Source organism: Mobula hypostoma, chromosome 25 (assembly GCF_963921235.1).
Source record: "Mobula hypostoma chromosome 25, sMobHyp1.1, whole genome shotgun sequence".
Classification (NCBI taxonomy): Eukaryota; Metazoa; Chordata; class Chondrichthyes; order Myliobatiformes; family Myliobatidae; genus Mobula; species Mobula hypostoma.
Window position 1 is genome coordinate 25,518,757 of NC_086121.1, and position 15,806 is coordinate 25,534,562.

General features: G+C 44.6%; 1 protein-coding gene across 4 annotated transcripts in view; it reads left to right on the plus strand.

The window, feature by feature from the left end:
- The first annotated feature begins 3,472 nt into the window (after positions 1-3,472).
- The window catches only part of padi2 (peptidyl arginine deiminase, type II), a 45,002-nt gene continuing 32,668 nt past the window's right edge, over positions 3,473-15,806 (plus strand). The window contains exons 1-5 of one of the 4 annotated variants that reach the window (XM_063033003.1): positions 3,476-3,561; positions 6,713-6,854; positions 7,630-7,739; positions 8,689-8,869; positions 15,500-15,572. In XM_063033003.1, coding sequence (XP_062889073.1) covers positions 7,648-7,739; positions 8,689-8,869; positions 15,500-15,572 — 346 coding nt within the window. In that variant the 5' untranslated portion in view covers positions 3,476-3,561; positions 6,713-6,854; positions 7,630-7,647. Of the gene's footprint in view, positions 3,562-6,712; positions 6,855-7,629; positions 7,740-8,688; positions 8,870-15,499; positions 15,573-15,806 lie in introns of all 4 variants that reach the window. The other 3 variants (XM_063033005.1, XM_063033006.1, XM_063033004.1) reach the window with 3 other exon arrangements.

Genomic DNA, 15,806 nt, shown 5'->3' on the forward strand with positions numbered 1-15,806 from the left:
TAGGAAGGAAGCTGAGAAGCAGGACCTCCAGGGTAGTAATCTTGGGATTGCTACCTGTGCCACATGCTAGCGAGGGCAAGAATAGTAGGATCAGGCAGATGAATGCGTGGCTGAGAGACTGGTGCAGGGGGCAGGGCTTCAGATTCTTGGATCATTGGGATCTCTTCTGGGGGAAGTATGACCTGTTCAAAATGATGTTGAGGCTCTATAATGCGCTGGTGAGACCTCACTTGGAGTACTGTGGGCAGTTTTGGTCCCCTTATTTAAGAAAGGATGTGCTGACGTTGGAGAGGGTTCAGAGAAGATTCACTAGAATGATTCTGGGAATGAGACGGTTAACATATGAGGAATGTTTGTCCGCTCTTGGACTGTATTCCTTGGAGTTTAGAAGAATAAGGGGAACCTCATAGAAACATTTTGAATGTTGAAAGGCATGGACAGAGTGGATGTGGCAAAGTTGTTTCCCATGATGGGGGAGTCTACTACGAGAGGGCATGACTTAAGGATTGAAGGGCACCCATTCAGAACAGAGATGCGAAGAAATTTTTTTAGCCAGAGGGTGGTGAATCTATGGAATCTGTTGCCATGGGCGGCAGTGGAGGCCAAGTCATTGGGTATATTTAAGGCAGAGATTGATAGGTATCTGAGTAGCCAGGGCATCAAAGGTTATAGTGAGAAGGCAGGGGAGTGGGACTAAATGGATCAGCTCATGATAAAATGGCAGAGCAGACTCAATGGGCCGAATGGCCGACTTCTGCTCCTTTGTCTTATGGTCTAACTAACTTACCAACTACTGAAGTAAGACTCACTGGTCTATAATTTCCTGGGCTACCTCTACTCCCTTTCTTGAATAAAGGAACAACATCCGCAATCGTCCAGAACCTCTCCCATCTCCATTGATGATTCAAAGATCATCGCCAGAGGCTCAGCAATCTCCTCCCTCACCTCCCACAGTAGCCTGGGGTACATCTCATCCGGTCCTGGTGACTTATCCAACTTGATGCTTTCCAAAAGCTCCAGCACATCCTCTTTCTTAATATCTACATGCTCAAGCTTTTCAGTCTGCTGCAAGTCATCCCTACAATCGCAAGATCCTTTTCCATAGTGAATACTGAAGTAAAGTATTCATTAAGTACCTCTGCTATTTCCTCTGGTTCCATACACACTTTCCCACTGTCACACTTGATAGGTCTTATTCTTTCACGTCTTATCCTCTTGCTCTTCACATACTTGTAGAATGCCTTGGGGTTTTCCTTAATCCTGCCCGCCAAGGCCTTCTCATGGCCCCTTCTGGCTCTCCTAATTTCCTTCTTAAGCTCCTTCCTGTTAGCCTTATAATCTTCTAGATCTCTAACTTTATCTAGCTCTCTGAATCTTTAGCAAGCTTTTTTTTTCTTCTTGACTAGATTTATTACAGCCTTTGTACACCACGGTTCCTGTACCCTACCATAACTTCCCTATCTCATTGGAACGTACCTATGCAGAACTCCACACAAATATCCCCTGAACATTTGCCACATTTCTTCCGTACTTTTCCCTGAGAACATCTGTTCCCATTTTAAGCTTTCAATTTCCTGCCTGATAGCCTCATAATTCCCCTGTTACGTACCCCGTAACTGGGTTGCCAAACCAGCAGAAATGGATCACTCAGTTGGAGTCTGGAGTACTAGAACTAAGAAAGTTTTATTAAAGAAACAAGCAACACAGTAATCGAAAGGATAATAAATGCAACAGTTCAGTGATGATAAACACACATGTGCACAGAATTAAGATAACAGCATCAATCAAGCTCTATCGTTGTCTAGGGGTAAATGACCAATTTCAAAATGACTCAAAGTTCAGTCCAGTTTAGTAGTTCAGTTCGCAGTAATCGTTGCCATGGCGGTGGACAACGTGGGGGAAGAGAGAGATAGAATAGGAACAACTCATCATTCAGCACAGCTTCACTCACAGACCAGCGAGATGGCTCACAAACAGCTTTTGGGCGGGTCCTTGGTGATGTCACCTGAGGTCACCGACTGTGACCCCTCCTCCAGATGCGGTCGATCCTCTGCAGTGAACCCGGCACCCAGGCAAGGGCGGACACACACCGGGTTCCCGCTGATCGTACCTTTCCACCCTGTGCGTTGTCCGATACTTCTCACCACTCGTGAGAGGCGCACCGCTTCCAGGGTCTCGTTACCTCGGGTGGCGTGTGTGTGTGTCTTAGCGAACCTGTCCCCTTTTTATCCCCCTGCTGGGGTATCGCCTGTCCATCACTTCAAACAGTTCAGGGTTCAAAGGGGGGAGCCGCTCCAGACAGCTCTTCCTCCCACATCCCTTCATTACACATCCCCAGACGCTGCTCCATTGTTCCTTATCTCTCCTTCCCCTGAGGGCAGGTGGCAGACCAACTGCTGATGCCACTGATGCTAGCCCAGGCCAGCAAACATCTTAATTTTATGTGTATTCTCGTAACACCCCTTACTCCAATTAAACGCTTTTCTAACTTGTCTGTGCCTATCTCCAATGCTATTGCAAAGGAGATAGAATGACTATCTCCAAAATGCTCTCCCACTGAGAGATCTGACACCTGACCAGGTTCATTTCCCAACACATACCAAATCAAGTACAGTCTCTCCTCTTGTAGGCTTTTCTACATATTGTGTCAAGAAACCTTCCTGAACACACCTAACAAACTCCACCCCATCTAAACCCCTTGCTCTAGGGAGATGTCAATCAATATTTGGGAAATTAAAATCTCCCATCACAACAACTCTTATTATTACACCTTTCTAGGATCTGTTCCTCTATCTGCTCCTCGATATCCCTGTTACTATTGGGCGGCCTATAAAAAACACCCAGTAAAGTTATTGACCCCTTCCTGTTCCTAACCTCTACCCACAGAAACTCGGTAGACAATCTCTCCATGACATGACACGTCCACCGACTCACTGAATTCTTCCAGAGAAACAAGAGAAACAAAAGAAAATCTGCAGATGCTGGAAATCTAAGCAACACACACACACACAATGCTGGAGGAACTCAGTAGGTCAGGCTGCAATTCCAGGAGTGTCTGGAATTGTGTAGACCATTAAAGAACTTTGGAAAAGGAATTAGAGCCAACACCGGTTTTTTTATTGTTAATAATTTTATTGTAAATAAGTCTTAATTCTTGACTAAGGTTTGAGAGTCAACGAACAATTTATTGTAAACATCTTTCATTTGAATATGGACTGAGTCAAAGCATAATTTTATTGTAAATAACTTTATTGAATAAGGACTCAGAGTCAACGAATTCTTTTATGTAAATAACTTTATTTTGTAATATTTCTGAATGAGGTATTTTTGGAAAAAAAAATTATGGAAAAAAGTAAACAGTCGACGCATCGGGCCGAGGCCCGTCGGCAGGACTGGGAGTGAAATTAAAAAGGTGGGTGGAGGGAGGGGAGAGAGAAGCACAAGGTGATAGGTGAATCCTGAAGGGGGAGGGATGAAATAAAGGGCTGGAAAGTTGTTCGGTGAGTTGTTCGGTGAAAGAGAACAGAAGGAGGCGATAGCCGGGCAAGGAGAGAGGGCAAGGTGAGAGAGGGAAAAGGGGTTGGGGATGGGGATAGCAGGCAGCGGGCATTACCGGAAGTTTGAGAAATCGATGTTCATGAGGCAAGCCAAACGGAACATAAGGTGTTGTTCCTCCGAGTGTGGCCTCATCACGACAGTGGGGGAGGCCGTGGACAGGCATACCGGAATGGGAATGGGAAGTGGAATTAAAATGGATGGTCATTGGGAGATCCCGCTTGTTCTGGCGGACGGAGCGTAGATGCTGGGCGAAGCATCTGCATCTACCTGAACGGTAGTGAGGGAGGAGGTGTAAGAGTAAGTGTCGGGAGGGACGAAAGGACAAGGGAGTCGCGTAGGGAGCGATCCCTGTGGAAAACATCGGGTTGGGGGGAGGGAGAGATGCGCTTGGTGGGGGAATCCAGTTGGAGATGGCCGAAGTTACGGAGAATCATGTGCTGGACGCGGAGAATGGTGGGGTGGTAGGTGAGGACAAGAGGAACCCTGTCCCTGGTGGGGTAAGGACAGACGTGTGTGAAATGGAAGAGCTGCGGTTAAGGTCAGCGTTGATGGTGGAGGAAGGGAAGCCCCTTTCTTTGAAGAAGGAGGGTATCTCCCTCGTTCTAGAGTGAAAAGCCACATCCTGAGAGCAGTTGCGGCGGAGACGGGGGAATTGAGAGAAGGGGGTAGCTTTTTCACAAGTAACTTCTTCTAGTATTCTGCTTTCATCAACTGTAAACCCTATGTCCTCACCTCTATTTCTCCTCCGCCCACACCTCAGGGAGTTCCGTGTTCGTCATGACGCGGAACTGTTCTTCCGCCGTCTCCGTCTCCAATCCTACTTCTTCGGCAAGGACTCTCCCACCCCCACCGATGACCCCTTCTCCCGTCTTCAACCCTCCTCCTCTTCATGGACACCCCGCTCTGATCTTCTGCCTGCTCTGGATCTCTTTATCGCTAACTGCCGACGGGACATCAACCGTCTCGACTTCACCGCACCTTGTTCCCATTCCAACCTCACTCCTTCGGAACGCTCTGCTCTCCGCTCCCTCCGCACTAATCCTAACCTTACTATTAAACCCGCCGATAAGGGGGATGCTGTTGTAGTCTGGCGCACCGACCTCTACCTTGCCGAGGCACAGCGACAACCCGCGGATACCTCCTCTTATTTACCCCTCGATCGTGACCCCACTAAGGAGCACCAGGTCATTGTCTCCCACACCATCACCGACTTTATCCGCTCAGGGGATCTCCCATCCACTGCTACCAACCTTATAGTTCCCACACCCCGCACTTCCCGTTTCTACCTCCTACCCAAGATCCACAAACCTGCCTGTCCTGGCAGACCTATTGTCTCAGCTTGTTCCTGCCCCACCGAACTCGTTTCTGCATACCTCGACACGGTTTTATCCCCCCTTGTTCAATCCCTTCCTACCTATGTTCGTGACACTTCTCACGCTTTTAAACTTTTCAATAATTTTAAGTTCCCTGGCCCCCACCGCTTTATTTTCACCATGGATGTCCGGTCCCTATATACTTCCATCCCCCATCAGGAAGGTCTCAAAGCTCTCCGCTTCTTTTTGGATTCCAGACCTAATCAGTTCCCCTCTACCACCACTCTGCTCCGTCTAGCAGAATTAGTCCTTACTCTTAATAATTTCTCCTTTGGCTCCTCCCACTTCCTCCAGACTAAAGGTGTAGCTATGGGCACCCGTATGGGTCCGAGCTATGCCTGCCTTTTTGTTGGCTTTGTGGAACAATCTATGTTCCAAACCTATTCTGGTATCTGTCCCCCACTTTTCCTTCGCTACATCGACGACCGCATTGGCGCTGCTTCCTGCACGCATGCTGAGCTCGTTGACTTTATTAACTTTGCCTCCAGCTTTCACCCTGCCCTCAAGTTTACCTGGTCTATTTCCGACACTTCCCTCCCCTTTCTAGATCTTTCTGTCTCTGTCTCTGGAGACAGCTTATCCACTGTTGTCTACTATAAGCCTACTGACTCTCACAGCTATCTGGACTATTCCTCTTCTCACCCTGTCTCTTGCAAAAATGCCATCCCCTTCTCGCAATTCCTCCGTCTCCACCGCATCTGCTCTCAGGATGAGGCTTTTCATTCCAGGACAAAGGAGATGTCCTCTTTTTTTAAAGAAAGGAGCTTCCCTTCCTCCACCATCAACTCTGCTCTCAAATGCATCTCCCCCATTTTACACACATCTGCTCTCACTCCATCCTCCCGCCACCCCACTAGGAATAGGGTTCCCCTGGTCCTCACCTACCACCCCACCAGCCTCCGGGTCCAACATATTATTCTCCGTAACTTCCGCCATCTCCAATGGGACCCCACCACTAAGCACATCTTTCTCTCCCCCCCGCCTCTGCTTTCCACAGGGATCGCTCCCTACGCGATTCCCTTGTCCATTCGTCCCCCGCCCCCCATCCCTCCCCACCGATCTCCCTCCTGGCACTTATCCTTGTAAGCGGAACAAGTGTTACACATACCCTTACACTTCCTCCCTTACCACCATTCAGGGCCCCAGACAGTCCTTCCAGGTGAGGCGACACTTCACCTGTGAGTAGGCTGGGGTGATATATTGCGTCCGGTGCTCCCGATGTGGCCTTTTATATATTGGTGAGACCCGACGCAGACTGGGAGATCGTTTTGCTGAACACCTGCGCTCTGTCCGCTAGAGAAAGCAGGATCTCCCAGTGGCCACACATTTTAATTCCACGTCCCATTCCCATCCTGACATGTCTATCCACAGCCTCCTCTACTGTAAAGATGAAGCCACACTCAGGTTGGAGGAACAACACCTTATATTCCGTCTGGGTAGCCTCCAACCTGATGGCATGAACAGTGACTTCTCTAACTTCCGCTAATGCCCCACCTCCCCCTCGTACCCCATCCGTTATTTATTTACACACATTCTTTCTCTCACTCTCCTTTTTCTCCCTCTGTCTCTCGCACTATACCCCCTTGCCCATCCTCTGGGTTTCCCCCCCCCTCCCCCTTTTCCTTCTCCCTGGGCCTCCTGTCCCAAATTCCTCTCATATCCCTTTTGCCAATCACCTGTCCAGCTCTTGGCTCCATCCCTCCCCCTCCTGTCTTCTCCTATCATTTTGGATCTCCCCCTCCCCCTCCCACTTTCAAATCTCTTACTAACTCTTCCTTCAGTTAGTCCTGACGAAGGGTCTCGGTGTGAAACGTCAACTGTACCTCTTCCTAGAGATACTGCCTGGCCTGCTGCGTTCACCAGCAACTTTGACGTGTGTTGCTTGAATTTCCAGCATCTGCAGAATTCCTCGTGTTTGCAACTGTAAGCCCTTTTTATTTTCTCATAATGTGTAAATTAAAACCCTTAATTATTAGGAGCAAAAAGAAAGTAACTTAGCAACTAAATTTTCCCGTCCAGGTCGCGCCTTAAAGATTATCTTTTCTGTCACGCGTGCATCAAAATATACAGTAAAATGCATTATTTGTGTCGAGTCAGATCAGAAAGAGTTGTGCTGGGCAGACTGCGTGCGTCGCTACGGTTCTGCCCACAGCTCACTGACCCTAACTGTACGTCTGACCAGAGCACCCGGAAGAAAGCCTGTCTGTCACGGGGAGAACAGTAAGTGGTGAGAACTGACCCCAAATTGTTGAACACTGGCGTAGTAAGGCAATGTGTTAACTGTGCCGCCACTATTCCAGTGAATGCACATTGCCAGTATTAAGGGGAGGAACCAGCCCTGAAGTGAAAGCACCCAGGACCTTGCCCCTGGATTCAATACTTGATGTAACAGCAGAGCAGATGGTCAGATAAGTTGGCATCTGACTGTTCCATACGTCCACACAGCAGGGCTGCAAGTGCTGAAGTTCAAGATGCGTCAAAGGGCTTTTCTTGCTCCCTACGGAACCACCAACAACAGAAGTGCGACGTTTGAAAGTAATGAGCTTTCCCCGGGACGTTCATCTTCTTTGGAAAGATTAACTATTTTGCTCTTCATAGGATTTCCAACAGAGAAAGAATAGTTTACTCTTGTGACCAGAATAATGTTTATGGACAAGCTCTTCTAGAGTGTGCTAATACGCTCGTTCTTGTATTTCAGAACACTGCAGAATTCACCATGTCCAAGCAAAGAACAGTGTACCTGGAGTGTGGGAAATCTACCCAAGTACTTTATGTCATTGGAACTGTGATTAATGTTGATATTTACAAGTAAGTCACCAATCTTATTGTAAAATTCACCTGGCCATCTTTTCCTGTGGCAGAGCCTAGAATAGCATTTTAGGAGTCTGATCTCGGTGGTCACTGGAAGTGAACCAACATCAGTGTCCCTCTCCTAGGCCAATGTCCCCAGCTATGAATTTACACTGTGTAAGCTTACGTTGTAAACTCATATCCTCCTTGTGTTGAGAGATCAACCTTGGTTCAAACTGGAATCGATACAGAATGTAACTCAATTAATTCTTGGTAATGGCATGCATTTCCAATAAAGTAATTAGACAGTGACTAAAAAGGGAATATACATGAATTAGCAAGCTACATCCAGGGTCAATACTGTGGCATCAGCTTTTCATCATAGGCTCTAGTAAATTAGATGAAGGAACCGAACTTCAGAGAGAAACAAAAAATCTATGTGGAGGTGGCAGCTGGACGTTACAGAAACAATGAGCCAATGATAGCCTAACATTTTCTTAATTGAAATTGGTGAGAGTGGAAGCAGATTCAATTATCTTCAGTTAAGTGAGCGCAAAAAGCAAGGCCACAGTGAAATAGTTGAGGACTTTGACTAGCCCTGCTGTGAACTGATGTGGACTTGATCGTTTGAATAGTTTCTTCCTATTCAAATAGTTTATGAATCACTCTATAACTTTTTTTGGATTCTGTAACTGTGAGCAATTATTAATAATGTCTGGAATACAGTTTAATCTAATGTTATTTTTGCATGTGCAGAGCTTGCTGCAATTGAACACATTTGAAAAAATTGTCTTTGGTTCTGAACTGGGACTTTTTAAAATTATGGGCTATATTTGTTGGGAATTGGATTAAGCCTGCTTGAGATGATGCATTGCAAATCACTTGCAGCCACTGCAACAAGCTGTTTTAGGTTTCATATATGTATGAAGCAATAAATGAATTTGACAAATACTTTCTCTTGCTCCAGGCCATCTCCTCCATTATGTCAGGCCTTTCAAGTCACCTCAAGTCCTGATGTTGTTTGTTCCATCTCAGATCGAAATAATTCAAATATTGCTGCTCAATCTGCAAATCGCTGGACTCTCAGTGAAGAGATCTTTCTTGAGATTAAGGTGGACCAAGTAAGCCATACTCCCAATGATAAAAAGGTAATATTGTAGTGCCACTGCTTAATAATATGGTACTTGATAAAGCAGAATTACATTTAAATTGAATCGTTTTGTGAAAAATAAAAGTTACTAGTGGGGAAAAAAAATACCAAGGATGGCTATAATGGGAAACATAATAGTCATCTTTAATGGAAAACAGGTGGCAAATGTGTCTAGAGAAAATGGAAGGAAAGAAAAACTTAACAAAGTGCTTTGTTTATAAAGGGCAAGTCATTTGCCGACAGCGAATCTCTCCACTCCCCAATGTACGAGAACACCAAACCCACGTCATTCCTGCTTTCTGACAAGAATAGAGCAAGGCAGCAAGATAGACTTGCTGCTGTTAACATTTGAAATAATTAAAGGTGTAACAAAAGAACTGGAATATTCATGAAGCACAGAAAGCCTGAGTGAGGGGAAGAAGTAAAACAGCTAATTTTTAGAAAACTAGCAGGTTAGTATCTCAGCTTCACAACCTATAGACTCACTTTCAAAGATTCTGCAACTCAGTTATTATTTATTTATAGTATGATTTTACTATTTGAACATTGGTTGTCAGTCTCTGTTTTCATAAATTCTTCATTTTCTTGTAAATGCCTGCCAAAAACCTCAACCTTTGGAAGCTTGCGTGCTTCAAAGACTTCATGCTCTGGCTCCTGGTCGGGCTGCCCATGCCAAACAGGTCAAAGGGTAGAGTGCAGACTGAGACTGGTCCATCAGGTTTGGGGTTTCAGCTCGGCGCGAATAACCCTGACTGCTAACACAAAATTGTTACAGAAAAAAGCAATGAAGAATCCTTCTACATCTGAGTGTGACAGTATAACTGAGTCTCTACCCAGGACTTGCACGACTGACAGCAGTGAAAACCGAGAGGAAGCTATTGACATGACGAAGGAAGCCATGAACACCGCCAGAGATGGAAGACCCTCATTGCTGCCCTATATGTCAGAAGTGTATGAGACAACATAAGCCTGTAAGAAAATGAATCTCAAGGTGACATATGTGGTGACATGTATGTATTTTGATAATAAATTTACTTTGAATTTGGTAAGAAAAACCAAAAGCAATTTAAGTCAGAGGAGCAGGAGCGTGACCTTTGAAAAGATTTTTAGCTTAAGTCTATAAGTGGCAGAACAAGGTGAGAAAACTTGTGTGAATCTGTGCTTTACTTTTTTTAAAAAAAAGCAATGAAGTTAAGATATAGAAAAAGCAAACATTGCTGAAAATATGCATTAGCAACTGTACAGAGAGAAACATGTTTCAGGTTAATTACCTTTTATCATCTGCAGTTTTCTTTTCAAATCTACGACGCACTTTAAAACACTGATTCAGCCGGTGTGGCCTCCTGTATATCGGTAAGACCCAACGTAGATTGGGAGACCACTTCGCCGAGCACCTTCAATCTGTCCACCAGAAACAGTGGGATCTCCCAGTGGCCACCCATTTTAATTCCACTTTCCATTCCCATTCTGATATGTCCATCCATGGCTTCTTCCACTGTCATGGTGAGGCCACACTTAGCTTGGAGGAACAACACATTGTATTCCTTTTGGGTAGCCTCCAACCTGGTGGCATTGAACATTGATTTCTCAATTTCCAGTCATGCCTCCCCCCTCCCCTCACCATTTCCCATCCCCTTGTCCCTCTCATGTTATCTCCTTGCCCACCCATCACCTCCCTCTGATGCTCCTGCCTCCCTTTTTCCTTTCTTCCATGGTCTTCTGTCTCTTTCACCTATCAACTTCCTAGTTTTTTGCTTCATCCCGCCAAGTTTCACCTACTGCCTGGTGTTTCTCTCTCCCCTCCCACCACCTTTCAAATCTACTCCTCAGCTTTTCGTTTCTCCATTCCTGCTGAAAGGGTTTCAGCACGAAACGTTGACTGTGCTTTTTTCCATAGATGCTGCCTGGCCTGCTGAGTTCCTCCAGCATTTTGTGTGTGTTGCTCGGATTTCCAGCATCTGCAGATTTTTTCTTGCTTGTGATTCAGCCACACCTAGGTTATGGGTCCATTTCTGCACACCACACTTTAGAGATAACAGGGAACACATTCTAAGATCAAAGCAATAGAAAGATGCAGAAGAGATTTATTGGAATGACTTGATGCAAATAAAGGACTTCTGTTGCATGGATAGGCTGGAGAAGCTGAGGTTGTTTTCCTTTTAAAAAGAAGGCAATCTAATAGAGAAACAACACACACAAAATGCTGGAGGAACTCAGCAGGTCAGGCAACAGCTATGGAAATCAATAGATATTCAAAATCTGATAGAGAAATTATGATTGAAATATCAAAAACCAGAGGGCCCAGAAGAATTGCAAAAAGTAATATGGAAGAACTTCTTTTAGGCAGCAAAGGGTTGGGGGGGACTAAGGAAGAAAGAATCATTACTAGTATTTAAAATATTTAACTAATGGGCTCAGTGCTTTATAAGGAAAAATATTGCAGTAATCAACACAAGAGATTCTGCAGATACTGGAAAGCGAGAAAACCGTACACAAAATGCTGCAAGAACTTAGCAGGTCAGGCAACATCTCAGAATGCAGTTTAATATAACCGGTGTACAGTCTGTTGACCGTTCGTTAACAGAAGTAGGTTAGGAAACTCGATACACAACTCGTAATTAATTGAAACTTGTGCTTTATTGTCTCTGCACAAACAAGAATGCAACTATGTTGACCCCCAGGGCAACAAGTAGAACATGAGTTCTACTGATTCCTACTCAGACCACTTTCCCAATTTATAACACCAAAATAGAGGATCTTCGTTGGCCTGATGATCAATTTTTCCTTCTCCCAGCCCCTGGCGTGGGGTGGCGGTTCTTCCTTGTGATGCTGGCTCTCTGGAGAGAGCTACTGCTCCTAACTCCTATAGTGTTCCTATTTGGTTTAACTGATGTATCTCCATCTCAATGACTCAAGGTTATTTGACCTACCCTAGATCACATTCTTACTGGCTGTGGTCCAGAGCTACAACCAGAATTGTTCTATGGCTCCAGCCCCCCTAGCCTCGTGCCTTTCTTCCTTTCAACTCTGACTGGTTCAAACCAGTGGAACTAGGTGACCCAGTCACAGAGTCTAACGAGATGACAGAGTGCTTCTCTAGAAAGTCTGCCACTTTACATAATAAATAGTTACTCATCTGAGGGTATGTCCACACTATGCCGGATAATTTTGAAAACGAAGCATTTTCTCTTCGTTTTGACCTTCTGTCCACACTGAAACGGCGTTTTCATCCCCCAAAAACAGAGATTTTCAGAAATGGTCTCCAGAGTGAATAAATCTGAAAACGCCTAATATCCGTTGTAGTGTGTACGGGGTAAGCGGAGAGATTTAAAAACGCTGTCATGACAACACTACAACAACAATGCTTTTTCTGCTTCTGCTTGGTACTGTGCAAGCACTGCCATACGGCTGTTATAACGCGCAATCGGTGTGAACGGCGTGAGAGTTAAATTGTAAAGTGAGCTTTTTTGACTATTTAAAAACGCTGTCATGACGAGCCGGAACAGATGGCCGCAGCAAGGCATTTCGTTGTTTTCTTGAACGCAACCACCTAACAATTTCAGAACAGACGGCAACAAGACTGAAGCCAGAAGAGTTAGAAATGTACTCACCAAATACTTTGACCCATAGCTTACTGAATAAATAAGTATACTCACTTTGCCCTGTTTTCTGTCCTTGCTTGTATGAAGGTGGTTCACCTGTTTATGCAAATACTTCACTGACAATAGATGTGTAACAGTCTAATGTAACGTTGTATGGAAATACAAGATAACGCTGATACAGACGTTTTATACATTTAACAACGTGCTTTATTAATGCAACAGAGTTAGTCAGTTTTTCAATGTTTGTCATCAGCCGGGTCATACTGTCCGTGAACTCCCTGTCGGTTGCCTCCATACGCTCCAGTATCTGTTTTTTTTTACTTTTAAGTCCTCCTGCGCGAGAGCCAAGAGCAAGTCCTTTTAAGTTTTTCTTGTCTGTAACTGGACAAATGCGTATTAAGTATACCGTTTTCTCTTCTCTTGTTTTCTGTGTGTCCTGCGCATGCCCAGTAGGAGGCGATTTGTCAAGTATCTGTCTAATGGGGACGGAGATATTTTGAAAAACGCTTAGTGTGGACGCCTGTCGTTTTTACTCAAAACCGGTGTTTCCAAAATTATCTGGCGTAGTGTGGGTGGTTAGGTCAGTAGCTGAAACTCCTTGTGTCTACGTTCAACTGCTCTGTTTGGATTATCTCAGAGCAAGAATCAATTCAGAGTTCACAAAATGGGGGGTTGGGGGGTGGAATTTGGCTGCAAGGACAATCTCACAAAGTAGCCATCTCTGTCTCCTTCAGGCAAATGGCAAGAGCAAAGACAATTGGTTTGTCTACTTTCACTGTGCTTGACCCATTGGAGTTTGATATTTTCCTTCACTTTAATTCTGCCATGGCCGACCAAGTCATGAAATTTGTTGTTTTGTGGGAGGAGTACCCAGCAATACATAATAAAAACTATGAATTACATTTATATATATAAAACATTAAGTAAGTAGTGCATAAAGAGAGCAAAACTAAAACGGTGAGATAGTGTACTTGGATTCGTTGTCCATTCAGAAATCTGATGGCAAAGGGGAAGAAGGCGCACCTGAAACATTGAGTGTGTGGCTTCAGGCTCCTGTAGCTCCTCCTTGATGATGGCCATAAGAAGACGGCATGTCCTAGGTGATGGGTGTCCTTAATGATGGATGCTGCCTTTTTGAAGTATCACCTTTTGGGACGTCCTTGACACTGGGGAGACTAATGCCCAGGATGGGGCTGGATGAGTTTGCAACTTTCCGCAGTTTTTCTGATCCTGTGCAGTGGCCCTCCGCAACTGGTCAAAATGCTCTCCATGGTACACCTGCGGAAATTTGCGAGAGTCTTTGGTGACCTACCAAATTTCCTCATATGTCTGAGCACGCCGCTGTCTTACTGGGTAAGTAGCCCATTGTCTCCACTTATCCCATTATCCCCACTTCCAAAGTAGTTTACATGATCTGTACTTCTGAGCTCTCAGATTATACCTCCTGTTCTATCATGGTAACAAAAATATTACTTTAAAATACCCTCTGCGTGTGATTTCCTTCCCATTTAAATGTCTCTTTAAAAATATAATATTTTGACTCTTTGTCTCTTTAAAATATAGTACTAATCATCAGTATTAGTTTTTAGCTTTCAAAGGGAAAACAGTCAAAGCTTCAGCTTCTCTGTCCTCTCTACAGGCACCACAACCCGTTAAGTATTTGCCCCTTTGCTCACCTTGAGCATCCTTGCTGTCCATTTAAAGCCATTTTATGTCTTATCTCCCAGTTCCCCTCCCTTGAGGGATTCAAACCCCACTGCAGGCACTCTCGGTGAGATCTGTCCCCGTGTTCTGATTGCGTAAGATTCCACGTCTCCAAAAACATTGACAAACTTCTATGGAGGCACAGTGGGGTGTAGCCTAACTGATTGCAGCACAGCCTGGTTTGGAAACACCATTGCCCATGAACAGAGACGTCTACAGAAAGTTATGGATATCGTCCAGTCCATCACAAGCAAAGCCCTTCCCACCATTGGTCATATTGATGTGGAGTGCTGTCAGAAGACAGCAATGTCCGTCATCAGAGACCCCCGTCCCCCCGTCGCCATCCAGGCCAGTCAGAGCTCTTTCCCATCAACCAACCCCCCCACGTTCTATCAGTCACACAGAAATGAGGGGCAATTTACTTAACAACCCAATTGCAGAAGGAAGTCAGAACACGCAGGGGAATTTCACATATTAAGTGTAAAATTGACACAGGAGATCAGAATTGAACCTGGGTCGCTGAAGCTCTGAAGCTTCAGTTGTACCATCCGCAGCACCATCTCACCCTTTTATCTACATTTGTTTCCAGATAAATAATTCCTGATTTTGAAATTATTTAACTTATTTCTGCTCCCCTCTGTAGGCTCTCATATTCTCTCATTTCCTCCCAGTCCCCTCCTGCCCTACAACCCTCCAAGGGTTTCTAGCTTTTCCCTACTTAAAAATTCTTGCCAAAAGCCACGCTTTTCTCTGCTTTGGTTCATTTTCCTTAACATCTCTTAGTTTAGCAGATGTCAAATTTTGTTTGATGGTTTGGAAATACACTATTAATTAGAAGTTAATAAATAAAATGCTCCAAGTGGCTGTTTCTGCTGTGAATTTTCTTATTTGACCTTCCAAAGTATCGAATGAATCACACTATTTATTGACTTGCAAGTAATTCTTTAGGTGGCCCTTCAAAAGTTCAGTGACTTTGAGAGTAAACGTGGAAAAATTAAAAGATACTATAGCAGTATAAATTGATGAAATTATGTTCCTTCTGTTGTCATATAGTAAAATTTTCACATCAGATCTTAGTGCTCAATAACTTCATCCTTCAGTTCTGCTACAGTTGTTAAGACTAACCAGAGATGGAGTGGTCTGTAATTTGATAACTTCTACCTTTCTCCAAGTGACTTGAGTAGAAACAAAACATGGAGGAGGATGTGCATTGTGTAACTGATTGAAGATCCCTGTTTTGCATCACTACTGAAAATTAGAAAGACCCAACCTATTCCCAACCCCAACGTTGTCATTAACTTTTTACTGCACTCTTCCTCCAGGTTACGGTTATGTTCTACAGAGGTGATTTGGCAGAGCCCATTGACCAGATGACCCTTGAGCTCACGGCAATCAGTAAGTTATTGACACCCAGATTAAACATGCCCAGGTACTTCATCTGCTTTCATGTCAATGGTAAATGAATTGTGCTTGACATTGTTACTGGGGACATCCTCACCTCCTAGAGTCATAGAGGAATACATTTGACCATGGTGCTCATCAATGTAGTCCCATTGCTATCCATGTACTTAGACAAATGTCTTGTACTCTTCCAAATGTTGATATAACACTTGTCTCAACCACTGACTC